At 59.2% G+C, this 22,161-nt stretch overlaps 1 protein-coding gene across 2 annotated transcripts in view; it reads left to right on the plus strand.

Annotated features, from left to right (window-relative positions):
- MARK4 (microtubule affinity regulating kinase 4) overlaps positions 1-22,161 on the plus strand; it is a 66,457-nt gene that overhangs the window by 38,669 nt on the left and 5,627 nt on the right. Inside the window, exons 5-16 of one of the 2 annotated variants that reach the window (XM_073322247.1) lie at positions 668-733; positions 1,796-1,866; positions 3,087-3,143; positions 3,457-3,693; positions 4,379-4,498; positions 5,857-5,956; positions 6,423-6,532; positions 16,365-16,521; positions 17,806-18,020; positions 18,613-18,716; positions 20,671-20,931; positions 22,046-22,125. In XM_073322247.1, the coding sequence (XP_073178348.1) occupies positions 668-733; positions 1,796-1,866; positions 3,087-3,143; positions 3,457-3,693; positions 4,379-4,498; positions 5,857-5,956; positions 6,423-6,532; positions 16,365-16,521; positions 17,806-18,020; positions 18,613-18,716; positions 20,671-20,931; positions 22,046-22,125 (1,578 nt within the window). The remainder of the gene's footprint in view (positions 1-667; positions 734-1,795; positions 1,867-3,086; positions 3,144-3,456; positions 3,694-4,378; positions 4,499-5,856; positions 5,957-6,422; positions 6,533-16,364; positions 16,522-17,805; positions 18,021-18,612; positions 18,717-20,670; positions 20,932-22,045; positions 22,126-22,161) is intronic. The other variant, XM_073322246.1, reaches the window with a different exon arrangement.

Here is a 22,161-nt window from a genome sequence, read left to right on the forward strand (position 1 = left end):
CGTCTGCCGTCTCCCGGCTGGCGCGTGGGGCTGTCTGCAGGCTCTGGGGCTGTCTGCAGGCTCCGGGGCTGTCCGCAGGCTCCGGGGCTGTCCGCAGGCTCCAGGGCTTCTGGGAGCGAAGCGGGCTCTGGACAGGGCAGAGCTGTGGAGGGAGCAGACAGGCAGCAGCGAGGGGTAGAGTGAAGGCTGGTGACTGTGCAAAACTTCCCCGAGTATTTCCAGATGTTGGGGCTGGGTCACCCCAACTCCCTTTGCCCCAGCTGCCCAAGGGCGGGAGCTCCGGAGTGCAGGGAGCCTGGGCAGCCCCTAGCAACAGAGCTGAGGGGTTTGCCTGGGAATTTCCTTCTTTTTGCCATCACAGATCAGAGCTGTCTCTGCAGTGTCATGGCCCCCAGCCCTCTGGAAGGGATCCATGCTGTGCTGCGAAGGGCGTTTTCAGAGACGCCCCTCCCCATCCCGCGTGGGGAGTAACAGTGCCGCCCTGTCCACACCACCAGGAGCTAGGGTCACTGGGGCTTGCACAGGGAGTGAAGAAGCTTCCAGCCTCACCATGGGAGAGACCCCGACCAGAGCCCCAGCAGCAGGCACCATGTGGGCTGTGCGGGTGAGAGTGGGGCTCGCTGGGCGATGTCGGGAGCTGGGCCTTGACCTGTGTCTCTCATTACAGTGAAGTTGTTTGAGGTGATAGAGACGGAGAAAACACTCTACCTGGTGATGGAGTATGCCAGTGCTGGTGAGAATGCCCCCTGCCGTGCCAGCAGCCCCTGCCCCGCCATCTGCTCCCCCAGGCCTGTGCCCTCTGCATGCCTGCAACCCCTGGGGGTGTCTGTGCTGCACCTGGAGCTCTGGACCCCTCTGTGTTCCCGCACCCCCTCGCTGCATGGCCCCCAGATCCCTCTGCCCGGCTCACCTCCAGTGTTCTATGGGCTACAGCCCCACCCAGCCTGCCCTGGGGTGCAGTCTGGCTCTGGGACCCTCTGAGCCTGTGGGTAGCGATGGGAGCCAGCCTGGCCCAGCACCCCAAAGGCCTCCCCAGCAGTCACAGCCTGGGGAGATAGACAGGTGTGGCGGGGAGGCAGGACCCCTGCCTGGCATGTCCCCACCCCACCCCACCCCTCCTGACCACAGGTCCTGCCTGACATATCCCCTCCCACCGCCCCCCCGACCAGGGGCCCTGCCCAGTGTGACCCCCCCCCCCCAGCTTCTTTTGACAAGGGGCCTGTCTGGCGTGACATGCCCCCACTCCATCCTGACCAAGGGCTCTACCTGGTGTGACTCCCCCTAGTGTGACTCCCCCCACATCCCTGCCTGACCAGGGATTCTGCCTGGCGGGATGCGCCCTCTTCCCTCCCACAGCCCCTCCTGATCACAGGCCCTGCTTGGCTCCCCCCCATGCTGCTAAAATTATCCTCGCTCTGTTTAAAATAAGCCAAGCCACTAGGCCCCTGCAGGTGCCACCCACCTGGCAGCTGCTTCCCTGGCGCAGGCTGGCACTGGGAGCCAGGCGGGGGGCGTACACATTCCCATCCATTCCAGTGGCTCCATGGGCGGCTCCCATCTGTGCCTGCGGGCTGGTGCCACCTGGGCTCAGGCTCATCCCATCGTGGACGCTGCAGGGTGCGGTTGGGTGGGCCAGTGTCGGGTGGGGGGCATGAACCCTGGCACAACCAGCCTGGTTGGCCGCTCTTGGGGAATGTGTGGGGTCTCCATGCCCCCCATGGCCTGCTGTAATGGACCCCCCCAGCACTACCCCCTGCCACTACAGACTGCTCCTGACTGCACCCCCTCCCTGCAGGCGAAGTCTTTGACTACCTCGTGTCACATGGACGGATGAAGGAGAAGGAAGCCCGGGCAAAATTCAGACAGGTCAGGACAGAATCTGGACAGGGGAATGGACAAGAGCCCTGCCCACCCCAGCAGGGGGCGCTGTGGGGAGCAGGCAGGCGCTGGCTGTGGGGGGAGCTGGCAGCAGGGATTGTGGGGAGCGGGGTGGGAGTTCTCTGTACCCCTAGCCCCCGCCCTGTTGGGTACATCACTTTAGCTCAGGGCGGAGTCTCTGGTCAGCTCCAGCCTGAGGGATGAGGGCGTGGGGGGGGGGGGGGCTGTATGATCTGTGTGCTCTGTGGAGGGGCTGTGTGTGTGGTGCGGGGGGCTGCTGGCTCTGCACGTGGGGGCTGCGTGTTCCGTGGGGGTGCTGTGCTGATGGCTCGGGGGGGCTGCGTGTTCTGCACGGGGGGGGGCTGCTGGCTCTGCACGTGGGGGCTGCGTGTTCTGTGGGGGGGCTGTGCTGATGGCTCGGGGGGGCTGCGTGTTCTGCACGTGGGGGGGGCTGCGTGTTCTGCACGTGGGGGCTGCGTGTTCTGCGGGGGGGCTGTGCTGACGGCTCGGGGGGGCTGCGTGTTCTGCACGTGGGGGGGGCTGCTGGCTCTGCATGTGGGGGCTGCGTGTTCTGTGGGGGGCTGTGCTGACGGGTCGGGGGGTGCTGTATGTTCTGCGTGGGGGGGGCTGTGTGCTCTGTGGAGGGAGGCTGTGTTGCTGGCCCTAGTCTGTGGGGCAGAGGCTGAGTGGTGTGTGTGGGGTAGGGGTAGGGGGCAGTGGAGAGTGGAAGGGCTCTGCTGCTGACCCTCTTGTGCAGGGATTCTCAAACTGGGGCTCATGACCCTTCAGGGGATCAGGAGTTATTACACCGAGGGTAATGAGCTGTCAGCCGCAGCCCCCAAACCCCACTTCACCTCCGGCATTTAGAATAGCGTTAAATATAAAAAGGTGTTTTTAATTTGTAAGGGGGGTCGCCCTCGGAGCCTTGCTGTGTGAAAGGGGTCACCAGTACAAAAGCGTGAGAACCACTCTTCTTGTGTGTGGCGGGGTGTGTGGGGGGGGTGGGGGGGGAGGGTTTAAGGGCTCCCTGCTGGGAGCCGGCCTGGAAATCTGGATGGGCGCTGCCTTCCCAGCCGTCGATCCCTGGCAGCAGAGCACTCGTCTTACAGGAGCAGTTCCCCTTCTGGGGGGCAGCGGGGGTGGGGGAGCAATGGGGGGCAGAGGATGGCGTCCGTTAGTCCCATAGTCACTGCCAGCTCTGCCCCCAGATCGTCTCGGCCGTGCACTATTGTCACCAGAAGAACATCGTGCACCGAGACCTGAAGGTGAGTCACCCCACCCGGGTTCTGCCCCTCTCCCCACCCTGGGCACTGCGCCAGCATCCCCCCAGGCCCCGCCCCCGTGTACTTACCCTCCCCCCAGACCACACCAGACCTGAAGGCAAGAGTTCCTTTCTGCCCCAGCCCAGGCCCTCTCCCAGCACCCGCTCCCCCTTGTTCCCTCCCTCCCAGGCACTGCCCCTATCCTCCCACCCCCTCCCCCCCCCGGCTGTGGGAGTGGGGCCTGACCCTGACGTACCCCAGCCCCCCAGCTGTGGGGGCGTGGCCGGACCCTGCTGTGCCCCCCATCCCCCCCCAGGCAGAGAACCTGCTGCTGGATGCCGATGCCAACATCAAGATCGCTGACTTCGGGTTCAGCAACGAGTTCACGCTGGGCTCCAAGCTGGACACGTTCTGCGGGAGCCCCCCCTACGCCGCACCCGAGCTCTTCCAGGGCAAGAAATACGATGGGCCCGAGGTCGACATCTGGAGCCTGGGGGTCATCCTCTACACCCTGGTCAGCGGCTCGCTGCCCTTCGACGGGCAGAACCTCAAGGTGAGCAGGGGGGCATGGGGGCACACAGGGATGGGGGGGTGTTGACTCAGGGGCATGGGGGTCCTGGGGGGACATGGGGATGGAGGTGTTGGAGGGTATGGGGGTGGGGAGATGGGGGTACAGGGGGTCCTGGAGGGACACAGAGCTGTGGGTGTTGGGGGGGCATGGGGGTGGGGAGATGGGGGTACAGGATGTCTGGGGAGGCATGGGGGTGGGGAGATGGGGGCACAGGGGGTCCTGGAGGGACACGGGGCTGTGGGTGTTGGGGGGGACATGGGGGTGGGGAGATGGGGGCACAGGGGGTCCTGGAGGGGACATGGGGCTGTGGGTGTTGGGGGGGCATGATGGCAGGGCCAGCGCTTAGCCCGGCGGAAAGGCAATCTCTAGCTCTGGCTGTGTTTTCTGCAGGGCCTTGTCCCCTGCATCACAGAGGAGGCTCTGGGTCCCTATAGCCAGAGCCTGGGCACAGAGCTGGGGCCCAGGGGACCCTACAGCCTTGCTAGGCAGAGCCCAGTCCCTGCCTTGCATCGGAGTTGACCCCCCCCTTTGTATGTGGAGGGGGAGGGGGGAACCCTTTGGGGCCAGTTCCTAGCCAAGTCTCTGGGGATGGCTCAGCAGGTCCCGGGCAGGCAGGGAGGCTGGCGGGGGGATCCCTGCCTGACTTGACCCTCCCTCATCCCCCCAGGAGCTGCGGGAGCGAGTGCTGCGAGGCAAGTACCGCGTCCCCTTCTACATGTCCACAGACTGCGAGACCATCCTGCGCCGCTTCCTGGTGCTCAATCCTGCCAAGCGCTGCACCCTGGAGGTGAGTGCCCCGGGGAGGGAAGGCTGGCAGGGTGCCCCCGGGAGAACCGGGACCTCCCGGCATTCCCTGTGCTCAGTCCCTTGGCATTCCCCATTCCCTGTGCCCTCCATCGATCTGGGTCGGTTACACCCTGCCCGGAACAACCTATTGGCAGCCCCCAGACAGTGTGGTGCCTCCCAGCCCCGCCTCTGCTCCTGGAGTAACTGTTTAACCCTTTACACCCTGTGCAGAGCAGTGCAAAGCCCAGAGGGAAACCGAGGCACACAGGGGCATCATAATAATATTACCAACAATTCCCACTTCCTCACCCTGCTGCTCCTGTGCTCTGTGGCCCCATTTACCCAGCCCCCCCAACTCTGTCCGTGGAGCTGGGACGCCATCTTTGCCCTCTGCTCTGCACTGTGCCCCCCGAGTGGCAGCAATCCCCATGGGAGCGAGCTCTCATTAAGCTGTTTCTGCCTGCACAGGGCCCTGCCTGGCGCTGTCTCCCCAATGACTGTAATTAGTGTAATTGACTCAGGGGATAATTACAGGGTGTCTGAGACCCAGGCAGGCTCCGTGCAGCCCCCACAGAGCTCAGCCCCCTGCGCGGGTGGGATCTGCAGAGCCAGCAGGGAGTCCCTGGGGAGGTGCGGCTCCTGCAGGTCATGGGAGCTCCCTGGGGGCCAGAATTTGGGCTGTCGGGCTCCCTAACCCACAGCATCTCTAGACACACAGCAGGGATGGGGCCCAGGTGCACTGGAAGGAGTGCACTGAGTCCTTTGTCTCCGCTCCTGGTCTGCAGGCCCTGCCGGGGATGGAGGGTCTGCCCAGTGGTGGGAAGACACAGCCTGTTCCCCAGCGGGGAGATGCAGGCTGCGTCCTGAGGGGTGCCGGGGGGGAGATTCTGCCCTTGTCCCGCTGGGGGTAGGGGTGTGATGGGTGCCTGGCAGGGAGAGACAGGCCCTGTCCTGGGGCGGGGGCAGAGTGATGGGTGCCGGGCAGGGAGACTTCCCATGGGGTTGATGGGTGTGTGGCGGAGGGAAGACGCAGTCCTTGTCCTGGGGTGTGTGGCGGGGGCGGGGGTTGATGGGTAAGTGGCAGGGGCAGATGCAGCCCCTGTCCCGGTTGTGGAGCGGGAGGAGTGCGTAGTGACATGGCCCTTCCCCCAGTTCGGAGGCGTGTGTGTATGATGGGTGCGTGGTGGGAGGCAGACGCGGCCCTTGTCCCAGTTGTGGGGGGGGCGGCGATGGATGTGTGGCAAGGGGCAGTCGTGTCCCCTGTCCCCATGGGAGGGAGGGTGAGGGGTGCTTGGTCTCGAGATGCAGCCCCCACACCAGGGAAGCCCGAGACCTCCTAATCCATCCCTTCTCTCTCAGCAAATCATGAAGGACAAATGGATCAACATCGGCTACGAGGGCGACGAGCTGAAGCCCTACAAGGAGCCTGAGGAGGATTTTGGGGACACCAAGCGCATCGGTGAGGGTCCAGGGCTCTGCTGTGCTGAGTGAGCACCACTGTCTGGACCCTGATGACCAAGTGGGGAACGCCTATTGGGGGAGCATTTGTCCGCAGTCCCTCTGAGGTTCACGGAGGGGCTCTGCTTGGCACCAGTTAGGGGAGGGCTCACTGAAGTGGCCTGAGCTGACTGGCTGTGGGACAGAGCGAGACTACGGCCCCACGGCCTTGACCCTTGTCCGACCCCCCCCCCCCCGCCAGGGCAGCTGCACAGGGTCCCAGGGCCGGGACATGGCCCCTTCATCCCAGCCCCGACAGGGCTCAGAAGTACCTGGGCAAATGGGCGCTGCCCATGGGCCTATCATCTAGCCCAGGGGACACACGGGGCTTGTGCCATCTGGCGGGGGCTGGACGCTGCATGGCACCTGCCCCGGCAGGGGTGGGGGTGGTGTCTGTGCCAGAAGTGAATCCAACCCCTCTCTTCCAGAGGTGATGGTGGGAATGGGATACACCCGCGAGGAGATCAAGGAAGCCCTGAACAGCCAAAAATACAACGAGGTCACGGCCACCTACCTCCTGCTGGGCAGGAAGAACGAGGTGAGTGCAGGCCCAGGGGAGCCTGGGGCCTGATCTGGAGGTGGGGAGGACCCGTGGGGAGCCTGTGATGCGTTTCCCCTGGGATGCAACCTGGAACTGGGGTATCGCTGAACCCTCTGTCTCGCCAGTCTGGGCTCCCTTTTAAATGATTATATGTAATAGCATACAGATCAAAGTACGTTACCATAAAAAATAAAACCGCAATCTAAATTCTCTAAACTGGATAGGATTAAATAGTTAGATAGTACAAACTGTCCACCCAGCTTCCCTACACAGGCAGGCTTCCTTCTTTCCTGCCTGGCACCCCCCATTCAGTCTTTGTTCCTAAGGTGTTTCCAGGTGTTGTGTTGAGAGGGAGTGAGGCTCTCCCAGTTGAACTGACTTCCCCCTTTTATAGTTTATTCCATGTGGAAGGAGCTTCTTTGTTTCAAGCCAAGCCCCCAACCCAGTGTGTGGAAAAACACAGGCACTAAAATGGAGTCCAGTGTCCCCTTATCTAGTCACATGCCCTTTTATGCTTCGATGAGTCACTTTCTCCAGACCAGTCACAATTATAGACCTCTGTCATATAACTCCATAGTTCAAAGATGAGCAGTCCCTGTCTTTCTAATCTCTCCTAATGTAGAAGCTGTTCCATTCCCCCCTCATCATTATTGTTGCCTTTCTCTGTATCTTTTCCAACTCTAATATATCTTTTTTTGAGATGGGGTGACCAAAGCTGCACACATTAGTCAAGGTGTGGGTGTACCATTGATTTATATAGTGGCATTTATATAGTGATATTTTCTGTCTTATTATCTATCCCTTTCCTAATGGTTCCTAACATTCTGTTCGCTTTTTTGGCTGCCGCTGCACGCTGAGTGGATGTTGTCAGAGAGCTATCCAAGATCTCTTTCTTGAGTGCTAACAGCTAATTTCAATGCCATCATTTTGTATGCGTAGTTGGGATTATGTTTTCCAATGTACATGTGTGACGTGACAGCATTACTTTGCATTTATCAACATTGAATTTCATCTGCTATTTTGTTGTCCAGTTTAGTGAGGTCCTTGTGTTTAATGAGGTCCCTGTGTAACTCTTCGCAGCCAACTTTGGACTTAACTATCTTGAGTAATTTTGTATCATCTGCAAATTTTGCCACCTCACTGTTCACCCCTTTTTCCAGATCATTTATGAATATGTTGAACGCACAGGTTCCTGTACAGATCCCTGGGGGACCCCGTTATTTACCTTTCTCCACTGTGAGAACTGACCATTTATTCCTACCCTTTGTTTCCTGTCTTTTAACCAGTTATTGATCCATGAGAGAACCTTCCCTCTTATCCCAGGACTGCTTACTTTGCTTTAGAGCATTTAGTGAGGGAGGCTTTCTGAAAATCCAGGAACACTATATCCACGGGATCACTTCATGCTTGTTGACCGCCTCAAAGAATTCTAGTAGATTGGGGAAGCATGATTTCCCTTTACAAAACCCATGTTGACTCTTCCCCAGCATATCACGTTTATTTGTGTGTTCTTTACTATAGTTTCAAACAGTTTTGCCTGGGTCTGAAGTTAGGCTCACTGGCCTGTAATAGCCAGGATCACCTCTGGAGCCTTTTTTAAAAATTGGCATCACATTAGTTACCCTCCAGTCATCTGGTACAGAGGCTGATGTAAGCAATAGGTTACATACCACAGTTGTTGTTCGAATGATGGTCCCTATTCTCTTCCACGGAGGGTTGTACACACGTGCCATGAATCCAGAGCTGGAGATTTTGAAAGTAGTAGTGTCCCTTGGTCCACACATGCGTACTCGCTACGCTTCATGGTTTTGTCTGAGACGATAAAGGGCAGGGCGGGCTGACCATGCCCTCATTTCCTTCTCACTGCCACATGGTCCGAATGTGATGCACTTTCTAAAATGCAGGGGGGAAAAGATGGTTTTCTACCTGTACATGGTTAGTATTTTTGTTGGTTTTACAGTAATTTAGTTTTTAGGATTGTTAGGGACTTCAGGATGCCATTCTACCCGTCTCCTGCTCTCCCACCTCACCCTCCCTAGCAACCAGGTCTGGGTACTGGGTTATGCCAAAGACATGGGGGTTCAGGATCTGCACCTCCTGCCATCACTCATTCTTGGTCAGTGATGAGCTAAGCACTGCCTTTACTGCTTGGGAGAAGCCCATGTTGCTTTCAGGTGCCATATCTGCCTCTCCTCCCCAAGCCGTACCCGGGCAGGCTGGGCTCTCTGCCTCAAGAACCACCTCATGGAGGTCGCCATGAGACCGCAGTCAGACCCCTGCTAGGGACTGCCCCCACAGTACATCAGCCTGAGAAGCCCAGGAGTGCACCTCCTACCACGGAGACCAGGTCCGGTTCAACTGGTACCAGTGCTATGGACCCAGGCAAGGGCCGAGTTGTCAGGCTGAGACACATGTGCATAACATGGCAGGGAGTCTTCCTCCAGGCCCAAAAAGGACACTGCATCGCCTACAGGTTCCAGCCACGGAGAAGCAGCATGTTCCAAGGCTTACAAGACATCACACAGAATGCCAGCTCCACCATGCCATGCACCCTTTCCAGGTCAGTCGGTGCCACTGAAGCCAAGAAAACCCTGGGTTCTGCGGAAGTGCTCCATTCCAGCTCTGCTTCCGGTTGCGGGGCGCATGCCGGGAGCACCAGGGAGGCAGAAGTCAGCACCCGAGCCACAAGAGCTCTCTGCATTGGAGGTGGTGAAGTGCCTTCGTCTTCAGGTGCAGTTGCCACCGAAGAGGGTATGCTTTCCTACCTTGAACTTACCTACTTTGGGTCATGTTCCCGCCTGCTCTCTGCGGCTCCTGTGGTTCCGACAGTACCACAGGCTCTGGCTTCTCGACATGGGAGGACTCGGACAGAGCACAGGGTCCGCCCCTCCCGGAACGTCGCTATGACTATCCAAAAGTTCCATCGGCTCAGTGGCAGTACCCGCCCTTTCCCCAGCAAGGGAGCCATCGGTGCCTCACTCATGACGATCACGTGACAAAGGGGACTTAGATCCCTCAGGAATCGAGGACGCACATCAACGTCCTGGAGTTTCGAGCTGTGCAGAGGGCGCCCCGCGCCACACATTTCTCCCATCCGTGCACACGGTCACCAGCGCTCTGCGAGGAAGCAGTTCCTCTGTGGGTCACCTACAAGATCCTGTTGTCAGCAGCCTATCTCCCCGGGAATCAGAACGTGATTGCAGATTCTCTGAGCCAGCAGTTCATGGGCGCTCCACGACACCGTGGTTGCCGACATTTCCACTTGCGGGGAGACTCCAACTACCAGAGTCCTTTTTGCCTCCCATGCCAACAGCAAAGGCACCCAGTACTCCCTGGGGAGGGGGGTGGGGCAGGGCTCGGCACCCGCTCTCAAGGCAATGCCCTAGTCATCCACTGGTCAGACCATATCAATTGCACCTTTTCTTCCCTACCGCTCCTGCCACATGTTCTATGCAAGATCGGACAGGAGAGAGCAACAGTCATTCTGAGAGGTCTCAGAGTAGCAGCTGTGTTAGTCTGTATTCGCAAAAAGAACAGGAGGACTTGTGGCGCTTTAGAGACTAACCAATTTATTTGAGCATAAGCTTTCATGAGCTACAGCTCACTTCATCGGATGCATTCAGTGTAAAATACAGTGGGGAGATTTATATACATAGAGAACATGAAACATTGGGTGTTACCATACACACTGTAAGGAGAGTGATCACTTAAGGTGAGATATTACCAGCAGGGGAGCGGGGTTGAGGGGGGGAGCCTTTTGTAGTGATAATCAAGGAGGGTCATTTCCAGCAGTTGACAAGAACGTCTGAGGAACAGTGTGTGTGTGTGTGGAGGGTGAGATAAAAATGGGGAAATAGTTTTACTTTGTGTAATGACCCATCCACTCCCAGTCTCTATTAAAGCCTAAGTTAATTGTATCCAGTTTGCAAATTAATTCCAATTCAGCAGTCTCTCTTTGGAGTCTGTTTTTGAAGTTTTTTTGTTGAAGTATTGCCGCTTTTAGGTCTGTAATTGAGTGACCAGAGAGATTGAAGTGTTCTCCGACTGGTTTTTGAATGTTATAATTCTTGACGTCTGATTTGTGTCCATTTATTCTTTTACGTAGAGACTGTCCAGTTTGACCAATGTACATGGCAGAGGGGCATTGCTGGCACATGATGGCATATATCACATTGGTGGATGTGCAGGTGAACGAGCCTCTGATAGTGTGGCTGATGTTATTAGGCCCTAAGATGGTGTCCCCTGAATAGATATGTGGACACAGTTGGCAATGGGCTTTGTTGCAAGGATAAGTTCCTGAGTTAGTGGTTCTGTTGTGTGGTGTGTTGTTGCTGGTGAGTATTTGCTTCAGGTTGGGGGATTGTCTGTAAGCAAGGACTGGCCTGTCTCCCAAGATTTGTGAGAGTGATGGGTTGTCCTTCAGGATAGGTTGTAGATCCTTGATGATGCATTGGAGGGGTTTTAGTTGGGGGCTGAAGGTGATGGCTAGTGGCGTTCTGTTATTTTCTTTGTTGGGCCTGTCCTGCAGTAAGTGACTTCTGGGTACCCTTCTGGCTCTGTCAATCTGTTTCTTCACTTCAGCAGGCGGGTATGGTAGTTGTAAGAATGCTTGATCGACATCTTGTAGGTGTTTGTCTCTGTCTGAGGGGTTGGAGCAAATGTGGTTGTATCACAGAGCTTAGCTGTAGACAATGGATCGTGTGGTGTGGTCCAGATGAAAGCTGGAGGCATGTAGGTAGGAATAGCGGTCAGTAGGTTTCCAGTATAGGGTGGTGTTTATGTGACCATCGCTTATTAGCACCGTAGTTTCCAGGAAGTGGATCTCTTGTGTGGACTGGTCCAGGCTGAGGTTGATGGTGGAATGGAAATTGTTGAAATCATGGTGGAATTCCTCAAGGGCTTCTTTTCCATGGGTCCAGATGATGAAGATCTCATCAACGTAGCGCAAGTAGAGTAGGGGCATTAGGGGACGAGAGCTGAGGAAGCATTGTTCTAAGTCAGCCATAAAAATGTTGGCATACTGTGGGGCCATGCGGGTACCCATAGCAGTGCCGCTGATCTGAAGGTATACATTGTCCCCAAATGTGAAATGGTTATGGGTGAGGACAAAGTCACAAAGTTCAGCCAACAGATTTGCCGTGACATTATCAGGGATACTGTTCCTGACAGCTTGTAGTCCATCTTTGTGTGGAATGTTGGTGTAGAGGGCTTCTACATCCATAGTAGCCAGGATGGTGTTTTCAGGAAGATCACCGATGGATTGTAGTTTCTTCAGGAAGTCAGTGGTGTCTCGAAGGTAGCTGGGAGTGCTGGTAGCATAGGGCCTGAGGAGGGAGTCTACATAGCCAGACAGTTCTGCTGTCAGGGTGCCAATGCCTGAGATGATGGGGCGTCCAGGATTCCCAGGTTTATGGATCTTGGGTAGCAGATAGAATACCCCAGGTCGGGGTTCCAGGGGTGTGTCTGTGCGGATTTGTTCTTGTACTTTTTCAGGGAATTTCTTGAGCAAATGCTGTAGTTTCTTTTGGTACCCCTCAGTGGGATCAGAGGGTAATGGCTTGTAGAAAGTGGTGTTGGAGAGCTGCCGAGCAGCCTCTTGTTCATATTCCGGCCTATTCATGATGACAACAGCACCTCCTTTGTCAGCCTTTTTGATTATGTTGTCAGAGTTGTTTCTGAGGCTGTGGATGGCATTGTGTTCTGCATGGCTGAGGTTATGGGGCAAATGATCGCTCTGTTCTGGCCTCGCCAGTTCTGGTTTCCGTCCTTCTCTGCACGTCAGTGCTGTGACGAAGTGGGACTGTTCTTAATGTTTTATCTGAATAGTGTGGGGGTGCCTCAGTTTCCCTTATGCAGTTCTTAAGTCTCTAGGTGGTGGGATAAGGGTGTATGATGGTTGCAGAGCCCTAGAGGGCAGGTGTGTGCAGGGGTCTGGACAGAGAGAATGGCCGACACCCTGTTTCCTGGCAACTGATGGCCTGAGCCCTTCCCCCCTGCAAGGTGAGAGCTAAAGGGTTGGAGAACAAAGGAATCCAGTGACCTCCTGGCCCGGGAAAGGGACAAAGCCCAGAAGAGGAGGGGCTGGAGGGTGAGTCAGTTGGGGCTGGCTGGGGACATGGAGTGAAGTGCAGATGTGGTTGTCTGGCTCACTGCCCCCCAAAATGGACCCAGCTGAGGGGTCCTGTTCTCTGTACCTACAAGCTCTGGTTTAGACCATGTTCCTGTCGTCTAATAAACCTTCTGTTTTACTGGCTGGCTGAGAGTCACGTCTGACTGCGAAGTTGGGATGCAGGACTCTCTGGCTTCCCCAGGACCCCGCCTGAGCAGACTCGCTGTGGGAGGGACAGAGGATGCTGAATGCTCCGAGGTCAGACCCAGCAAGGAGGAAGCCGTGTGAGCTGTTTACCCTGCAGACAGTCTGCTCCCAGAGAGGAGGCTCCCCCAGAGTCCTGCCTGGCTGCGTAGGGAGCAGTTCCAGAGCATTGCCCAGGAACTCCATGACAAGTCCGTCCCCCACTTCTGCTGCCAATGTTCCCAGAGCTGCTCACACAACATAGAGGAAGGATCAGGCATTCTGATCCATAGACGCTCCCCATAAAAGCTTGTTTTTTGGGTGGGCATCTTCACTAGAATTGGACTATTTGTCGGCAGGGCAAGACATCCTCTCTAGTAGCAGGAAAGAGGCCACGAGGCTCCTAACGGGCCAAGAGGAAGCATCCTGAGGACATGGACATTCCCCTTCTTCTGGACTGCCTTCTGTCCCTGAAGGCGTCAGAACTCGCACTCAACTCCATCAAGGTGCATATAGCGGCTATCTGTGCCTTCTATCCCCTGTGGAGGGGCACTCTGTCTTTGCACGCCCCTTGACTAGCAGGCCTTGAAAGGGCCTCCTATGGACTTATCTGCCCATTCAACTCATCGCTCCCCAATGGGACCTCAACCTTGTCCTCACGCCATTGATAAAACCACCCTTTGAACCTCTGGCCTCCAGCTCTCTGTCTCTCCTTTCCATGAAGGCCGCCTTCCTGGTAGTTATTACTACCCATCTCATGGTAGGCAAACTGGGGGCCATGACAGCGGATCCCACATTCCTTAAGGACAAGGTTTCTCTGTGTCTGCACCCAAGTTTCTGCCAAAGGTTGTATCCTGTTTTCATGTCAACCAGCCCGTACGCTTACCTGCCATCTTTCCAAAGCCTCACGCCTTGGCAGAGGAGCGGCACCTTCACTCTCTTGACCATTCAGCAAGACTCCTAGACTGTTTATGGCGATAGCTGACAGGATTAAGGGGCAGGCGATCTCCACACAGAGGATCTCTAAGTGGGTTTCGGCGCACATTACCCTCTGCTATCGGCTGTCAGGACTGTCTCTGCCCCTTGGGGTACGAGCCCATTCCACAAGAGCACAAGCATCGGCTACGGCCACGTTTCACGACATGCCGCTTACAGACATGTGGGGTGGCCCTGTGGAGCTCGGTACGAACCTTCTCTTCTCATTACACCTTGGTGTGCGACCCTGCAACGGATGCCTCCTTCGGCACAGCTGTTCTCCATTCCACAGTTCTGTCCTCTTCCTCGCACCCTCCTCCTGACTGGGTGCTGCTTGTTAATCACCCTCAAGGGAACACAATAGAGACCGTCACTTGAAGGAGGAGGAGGTTACTTACCTGTAACTGGAGGTTCTTCGAGAGGTGTGGTCCCTATCTGAATTTCAGTCCCACCCTCCTTCCCCTCTGCTGCGGGTCTGTGCCATTTGCAGTGGAGAAGGAACTGAGGGTGCAGTCAGTCCACCCCGCCCTTTTATTGCCTCATATGAAACCATGAGGCGGAGCAAGGGCGCATGTGCAGACCAACGGACACTACTGCTTCCAAAATCTCTGGCCCAGACACATGGCGCATGCGTATAACCTTCAGTGGAATTCAGATAGGGACCACACCTCTCAAAGAACCTCCAGTTACAGGTAAGTAACCTCTTGGCAGTTCTGCGATTTCATATATGAGTTCCTTCAGAACTCTTGGGTGATGCTGTCTGGGCCTGGTGGCTTATTACTATTTAATTTCTCAATTTGTTCCCAAACCTCCTCTATTGACACCTCAATCTGGGACAGTTCCTCAGATTTGTCACCTAAAAAGAATTGTACCCAGGTGTGGGAAACTCCCTCACATCCTCTGCAGTGAAGACTGATGCAAAGAATTCATTTAGCTTCTGCACAATGGCCTTGTCTTCCCAGAGGTACTCCTTTAGAACCGGCATTGTCCAGCGACCCCACGGACGGTTAGCTAGGTTTCCAGCATCTGATGTGGTTTACATTTTTTTTGCTGCTTGTGTTTTTTGCTAGATGCCCTTCAAATTCGTTTTTTCGCCTTCCTAGTTACACTTTTACACTTGCCTTGCCAGAGTTTAGGCTCCTTTCTGTTTCCCTCAGTAGGATTGTGACTTCCAGTTTTTAAAGATGTCTTTTTGTCTCTAACCATCTTCGTTATTCCGCTGGTTAACCATGGGCATGTTTTGCTCCGCTTCCCGATTGGGGGTGGGGGAGGTATACGTATAGTTTGAGCCTCTGTGATGGGATTTTGAGGCAGGGTGAAATGTACCAGCGATTCTGAACTGGGAAGGGCAGCAACCACATAGGGCAGCTGCCAGCTCCATGCCCTGCAGCCAGATCTTGGCTGCAGGGGCCAGAGTCACGGAGTCACAGGGGCTGGTCTGTTCCCCAGTCTGTGATCAGTCTCCTGGGAGTGACCCCTTTAGTGGGCCGGGCCCCAAGAACCTCCCCAGTTGCACAGGGCCAGGCAGGACAGCAAGACTGGGCCTTGGGCACCAGCGACGCTGTCTCCCTGCAGCAAGTCCAGCCCAGTCTGTGCCCTGCGGAACCCTGCACCGTTCTCTTCCACGGCTGCACGATGCTCCCAGGAGTGTCACAGTGACACTGGCAGTCTCTGCAGAGCAAGGCAGCCATGTGTTAGCCCCTGGCTCCTGCCTCTGAGCAGCCTGGGTCTGCGCAGAGAGGCCGAGGCTAAGCCAGAGACCAGCCTGGCCAAGCCTGAGGAACCAGCCAAGCAGGGATGGCTCCCTCCCTCATCTCCCTTAGCTCCCCAGGTCTGGGCTTCTGAGCTCCTCCAGAAGGCAGCCTGTATCCCAGTCCCTGAGCCCTTGTTCCCCAGGCCTGCCAGCCAGGTTTCCTGCTGCTACTTGTGGATGGTTCATTCTTCGGCAGGGTCTTTGTGTTGCTGGACCCACTGTTGAGCCTGTTCTTCAAAGGCTTAATTTGTTCCCCCAGACAGACAGCTATCCCCTCCACACATGCACACTGTTAATCCTTTTGCAGCCACTGGGCAGCCGTGCAACATACAGAGGGAAACTGAGGCATGCCTCAGCTTCATCTAACCATTACAGAAAACTTCCACTTCGTTACCAAGGGCAACTCGGGGGAGTCCGTGGCGGGATCTGGGCTTGGGGAGCAGCGCCCAGGAGTGGGCCCAGGAGGCCAGGGATGACTGACCTGGCAGCAAAAGGACACAGCCCCCAGGTTTCTCTCCTGGAGAGGGCTGTGGCTCAGCCTCCCTTCTCCAAACTGGGCCAGGCCCAACCCTGGTGCAAGGATGAGGGGGGAGCAGCTCCCGCTCCTGTTAGGCAGGAGCTCCCCAGGCAGACGTGGATCGCTGGCCGTGCTGGGGGCATGATGGCTTGGCAGCACCGTACGGCGGGTTGGCCACGGGCGCCAAGGAGCTGGCTCTAGGGGGCACCCTGGGATCACCTTCCACCTCTGGCCAGCGTCACCCACCTGGACTCCAGCCAGCGGCTAGGTAACAGGTGTCCTCTCCCGGCAGGTGGAGGGGAGCGAGTCGCACACAGGCAGCAGCCTCTCCCTGGCCCGGGTGCGGGCGCCCAGCGAGGTGTCCAATGGCACCAGCAAGTCGTCCTCCCATGGCAAGAGCCAGCGCAGCTCCTCCACCTACCACCGGCAACGGCGGCACAGTGACTTCTGTGAGTGCCAGGCTGCCCCGCGGCCCCCGCCCACAGCAGCGGGCCCCTGGCTCTGAGGCCCCTGCACCCTGAGGGCCACCGGCTGTGCAGAACCCCGTGGGGCACCGGGGTGAAAGGGCAGCTGGGCACCAGGGGCTGCCCAGGGGTTCTGGGGCACGGGTACGGAGGGTTGTGCGGAGTTCAGGGGAGAGCTCAGGGCTGTGGGGAGTTCGGGAGGGGAGTGGGCAGTGAGTTTGGGGAAGGGGTCAGGGCTGTGGGGGGCAGTGGGGAGTTTGAGGGAGGGGTCAGGGCAGTGAGGGTCCGTGGGGAGATGGGAGTTTGGGGGGAGAGGTCAGGGTAGTGGGGGGCCGTGGGGAGTTTGGGGGGAGGGGTCAAGGTAGTGGGGGGCCGTGGAGAGTTCAGGGGGAGGGGTCAGGGCAGTGGGGGCTGTGGGGAGTTCGGGAGGGGAGTGGGCAGTGAGTTTGGGGAAGGGGTCAGGGCTGTGGGAGGCAGTGGGGAGTTCGAGGGAGGGGTCAGGGCAGTGAGGGTCCGTGGGGAGATGGGAGTTTGAGGGGAGGGGTCAGGGTAGTGGGGGCTGTGGGGAGTTCAGGAGGGGAGTGGGCAGTGAGTTTGGGGGAGGGATCAGGGCTGTGGGGGGCTGTGTAGAGTTCAGGGGAGGGGTCAGGGCAGTGAGGGGCCATGGGGAGATGGGAGTTCAGGGAAGGGGCCAGGGTAGTGGGGGGCTGTGGAGAGTTCAGGGGGAGGGGTCCGGTCAGTGAGGGTCCATGGGGAGAAGGGAGTTTGGGGGGAGGGGTCAGGGTAGTGGGGGGCCGTGGGGAGTTTGGGGGGAGGGGTCAAGGTAGTGGGGGGCCGTGGAGAGTTCAGGGGGAGGGGTCAGGGCAGTGGGAGCTTTGGGGAGTTCAGGAGGGGAGTGGGCAGTGAGTTTGGGGGAGGGGTCAAGGCTGTGGGGGGCAGTGGGGAGTTCGAGGGAGGGGTCAGGGCAGTGAGGGTCCGTGGGGAGATGGGAGTTTGGGGGGAGGGGTCAGGGTAGTGGGGGGCTGTGGAGAGTTCAGGGGGAGGGGTCCGGGCAGTGGGGGGCTGTGGGGAGATGGAAGTGGGGAGTTCAGGGCAGTGGGGGGCTGTGGGGAGTTCAAGGAGACTGTGACTGAGTAAAACCCTATGGGACAACAAGGTGGAGTCCCCAGCGCCAGCCACCCCCGCCTGCTGCCCCCTCTACCCAGGCTGGGTGGCAGCCAAGGCTGCCGTGCTCCCAGACAGGATATCAGAGCTATCCCCTGCCTGCAGGTGGCCCCTCGCCGGTCCCCATGCACCCCAAGAGGAGCCCCACAAGCACCGGGGAGGCAGAGCTGAAGGAGGAGCGGATGCCCTCGCGTAAGGCCAGCTGCAGTGTGGTGAGCAGCGGGCGCGGGATCCCCCCCTCCAGCCCCATGGTGAGCAGCGCCAACAACCCCAACAAATCCGAGATCCCTGACCGGCGCAAGGACAGCACCATCAACACGGTGAGGGCGTGTGCTGGGGCAGGGGGTGGGCTCCAGGACGGACAGCAGGGGTGGGGAAGTGGGGTGGAGAAGGGGACAGGCAGAGGGATCTGGCAGGAAGGGTATGGCCAGCTGGGCTGGGTGACAGGGTGGTGTGTGCCCCAGGGGATGGGGAGCGGGGCAAGGTGCCAGGGGGAGCAGCATGTGCCCCTGGGAGGGACGGAGGAGTGTTGTGTGCCCCCAGGGGGGACAGGCAGTGGGGCGGGGGCCAGCGGTGTGTGCCCCCGGGAGGGATGAGCAGTGGAGCCGGGGAAAGTGGCGTGTGCCCCTGGGGGATGGCCAGGGTGCTTTGGGCAGCAGCGTGTGCCCGTAGGGGACCAACACAGTGTTTTGGGGAGCAGTATGTGCCCCCGGGGGAAGGGCAGGGTACCTTGGCGGGTGGTGTGTGCCACAGGGCATGGGCGGTAGGAGGGGTGCCAGGGAAGTGGCATGTGGCCCAGAGGACGGGCCTGTCTCCTAGGCAGCTGGTGCTCCCATGTCCCTGCCCCTTCGGGTGGCGGGTAACGGGTGGGCCCCACAGATCTTGGGCTCAGCCCCGCTCGGTCCCTCGCAGAACAACATCCCGTCGAGCGTGATGACGCGGAGGAACACGTACGTGTGCACGGAGCGGCCCGGCGCCGACCGCCACTCGCTGCTGCACAACGGCAAGGAGAACAGGTAGCTGGGCTGAGACGGGGGCTGGGCTGGAGGGGCCCAGGGGTCTGATCCGGGAGGAGGCTGGATGGGCCCAGGGGGCAGTGGGGGGATACCAGGTTCTGAGATGGGGCTGCCACAGGTGGTCGCTCTCCCCTCCCTCCAGGAAGGGCTACTGCGCTGGGGCAGGCTTTCAGGCAGTGGGATGGAGCTCTTGCCCCCCGCCCCGGGGTGTGAGGGGTAGAGGCAGCTGCCCTGAGTCTAGGTAAGGCTGGGGGGCGGGTAGGGGACAGAAGGGATGGGCAGTGCTGGTGGGGGAGAGGAAAGCCTTGGTGGGGGAGGAAGCTGGCCCTGCCCCTCCCCCACAAGCATCAGCCATGACTGAGCTGCAGCCGCCCCCAACCCCCTGTCACGGAGTCCCTGGGTGATGCTCTGGAACTGCTCCCCATGAAGCCAGGCAGGACTCTGGGGAAGTCTCCTTTCTGTGAGCAGCCTGTCTGCAGGACACACAGCTCACACAGCTTCCACCTTCCTGGGTCTGACCTCGGAGCATTCAGCCTCCTCTGCCCCTCCCTGCGCTTCCCCCAGCGAGTCCACCCAGGCAGGCTCCTGGGGAAGCCAGAGGGTCCGGCACCCCAACTCCGCAGTCAGACGTGACTCTCAGCCAGCCAGTAAAACAGAAGGTTTATTAGACGACAGGAACATGGTCTAACACAGAGCTTGTAGGTGCAGAGAACAGGACCCCTCAGCTGGGTCCATTTTGGGGCCAGTGAGCCAGACAACCCCGTCTGCACTTCACTCCATGTCCCCAGCCAGCCCCAAACCTCCAGCCCCGCCTCCTCTGGGCTTTGACCCTTTCCAGCCCAGGAGGGCACCTGATTCCTTTGTTCTCCAACCCTTCAGCTCTCACCTTGCAGGGGGGAAGGGCCCAGGCCATCAGTTGCCAGGAAACAGGGTGTCAGCCATTCTCTGTGTCCAGACCCCTGCACACACCTGCCCTCTAGGGCTCTGCAATGATCATACACCCTTACCCCACCACCTAGATACTTAAGAACTGCATAGGGGAAACTGAGGCACCCCCACAATATTCGGAGGAAACATTAAGAACAGGCCCACTTCATCACACCCCCACCCCTTCCTTCCTGTGGACCCTGGCCGCCCTGGTTCCCGTCCCACTTTCCACTTGCCCTGTTCCAGTGCGTCACGGTTAGTACCATGACAGATCCTAGGATAACCTCGCAGGGCCCCTTCCCCCACCAACCCCCCAGTACCCCACGGGCAGTGCCATGATGGATCGGAGGATAACCTCGCAGGGCTCCCTGACCTCACCGACGCCCCCCCGCCCCCCATCCCTGCGGGCAGTGCCATGATGGATCCCAGGATTACATTTTAGGGCCCCCTTCCCCTGCCAACCCACTCAGTTCCCTGCAGGCAGCACCATGACAGATCTCGGGATAACCTCTCAGGGCCCCTTCTCCCACTGACCCCCCAGTGCCCCGTAGGCAGTGCCATGACAGATCCAGGGTTAACCTCGCAGGGCCCCCTTCCCCTGCCGACCCCCCAGTGCCCCGTGGGCAGCACCATGATGGGTCCCAGGATAACCTCAAAGGGCCCCCTTCCTCCACCAACCCCCGAGCAGTGCCCCACGGGCAGCACCGTGATGGATCCTGGGATAACCTCCCAGGGCCTCCTTCCCCCACCTACCCTGTGGGAATTATGGGGAAGGGAGTACATAAGCAGTGTGGAGGAGAGGGGTGCGTGGGCATTGATAGAGTACTAAGTGCATGGAGGAGAGGGGTGCGTGGGGGTTATGGTGCAGGGAATACATTAGGGGTGGGGAGGAGAGGGTGTGTGGGGATTATGGGGCATGGGGTGCATAGGGGGTGGGGAGCAAAGGGTGCATGGGGGTTATGGGGCAGAGAATGCATAAGGGGTGTACATAAGAGGCTCACAGTGGGGCTCTCTCCCCTCCCCCCAGCTCCATCGCCAACCGGGTGCCCCCCGCGTCGCCCTCCAGCCACAGCATCGTCACGTCGTCCTCGGACCGCACCCGCCTCTCGCGTGGCACCACCATCCGCAGCACCTTCCACGGGGGCCAGGTGCGGGACCGGCGTGGGGCCGTGCAGAACGGGCCGCCCACGTCCCCCACGCTGTCCCATGAGGCCACGCCGCTGCCCCAGAGCCGCAGCCGCGCCACCTCCAACCTCTTCAGCAAACTCACCTCCAAGCTGACGCGGAGGTGAGTGCCCCAAGCCCAGCACTCGGTGTGGGGCAGGGGTGCTGGCTGTGGGGGGGACACTCCCAACTCCTCCAGCCCATGTCTCTCCCAGCAGGGGGCGCTGTGGGGGGCGGGGCGGGGTGGGGGTGGTGGCTGTGGGGGGCTCCCAGCAAATCCAGTCCCAGCCTCTCCCAGCAGGGGGCGCTGTGGGGGGTGGGGTGGGGGTGGTGGCTGTGGGGGAGCTCCCAGCTACTCTAATTCCAGCCTCTCTCAGCAGGGGGTGCTGTGGGGGAGCTCCCAGCCTCTCTCAGCAGGGGGCGCTGTTGGGGGGCGGGGTGGGGGGGTGGCTGTGGGGGGCTCCCAGCTACTCTAGTCCCAGCCTCTCTCAGCAGGGGGTGGGGTGGGGGTGGTGGCTGTGGGGGGCTCCCAGCTACTCTAGTCCCAGCCTCTCTCAGCAGGGGGCGGGGTGGGGGTGGTGGCTGTGGGGGGCTCCCAGCAAATCCAGTCCCAGCCTCTCCCAGCAGGGGGCGCTGTGGGGGGTGGGGTGGGGGGGGTGGCTGTGGGGGAGCTCCCAGCTACTCTAATTCCAGCCTCTCTCAGCAGGGGGTGCTGTGGGGGAGCTCCCAGCCTCTCTCAGCAGGGGGCGCTGTTGGGGGGCAGGGTGGCGGGGGTGGCTGTGGGGGGCTCCCAGCTACTCTAGTCCCAGCCTCTCTCAGCAGGGGGCGGTGGCTGTGGGGGGCTCCCAGCAAATCCAGTCCCAGCCTCTCCCAGCAGGGGGCGCTGTGGGGGGTGGGGTGGGGGTGGTGGCTGTGGGGGAGCTCCCAGCTACTCTAATTCCAGCCTCTCTCAGCGGGGGGGCTGTTGGGGGGCGGGGTGGGGGGGGTGGCTGTGGGGGGCTCCCAGCTACTCTAGTCCCAGCCTCTCTCAGCAGGGGGTGGGGTGGGGGTGGTGGCTGTGGGGGGCTCCCAGCTACTCTAGTCCCAGCCTCTCCTGGCAGGGGGTGCTGTGCGGACCCCCAGGTTGGGCCCCAGGGTCTGGGCGCCAAGTTTCCCTGCATGAGCCGTGTGCCTGGGCACCTCCTGCCTCTGGTCTCAAGCTCTCTGCTCCCCCTTCACTCCGGCCTTCTCTGTTTCAGGGTCACTCTTGACCCGTCTAAGCGGCAGAACTCTAACAGGTGCGTCTCTGGCGCCTCTGTGCCTCAAGGAGCCAAAATCAGTAAGTGCCGCAGCTTCCGCTCCCCCCTCGCTCTGT

The sequence above is a fragment of the Lepidochelys kempii genome, chromosome 23 (assembly GCF_965140265.1).
Source record: "Lepidochelys kempii isolate rLepKem1 chromosome 23, rLepKem1.hap2, whole genome shotgun sequence".
Lineage (NCBI taxonomy): Eukaryota > Metazoa > Chordata > Testudines > Cheloniidae > Lepidochelys > Lepidochelys kempii.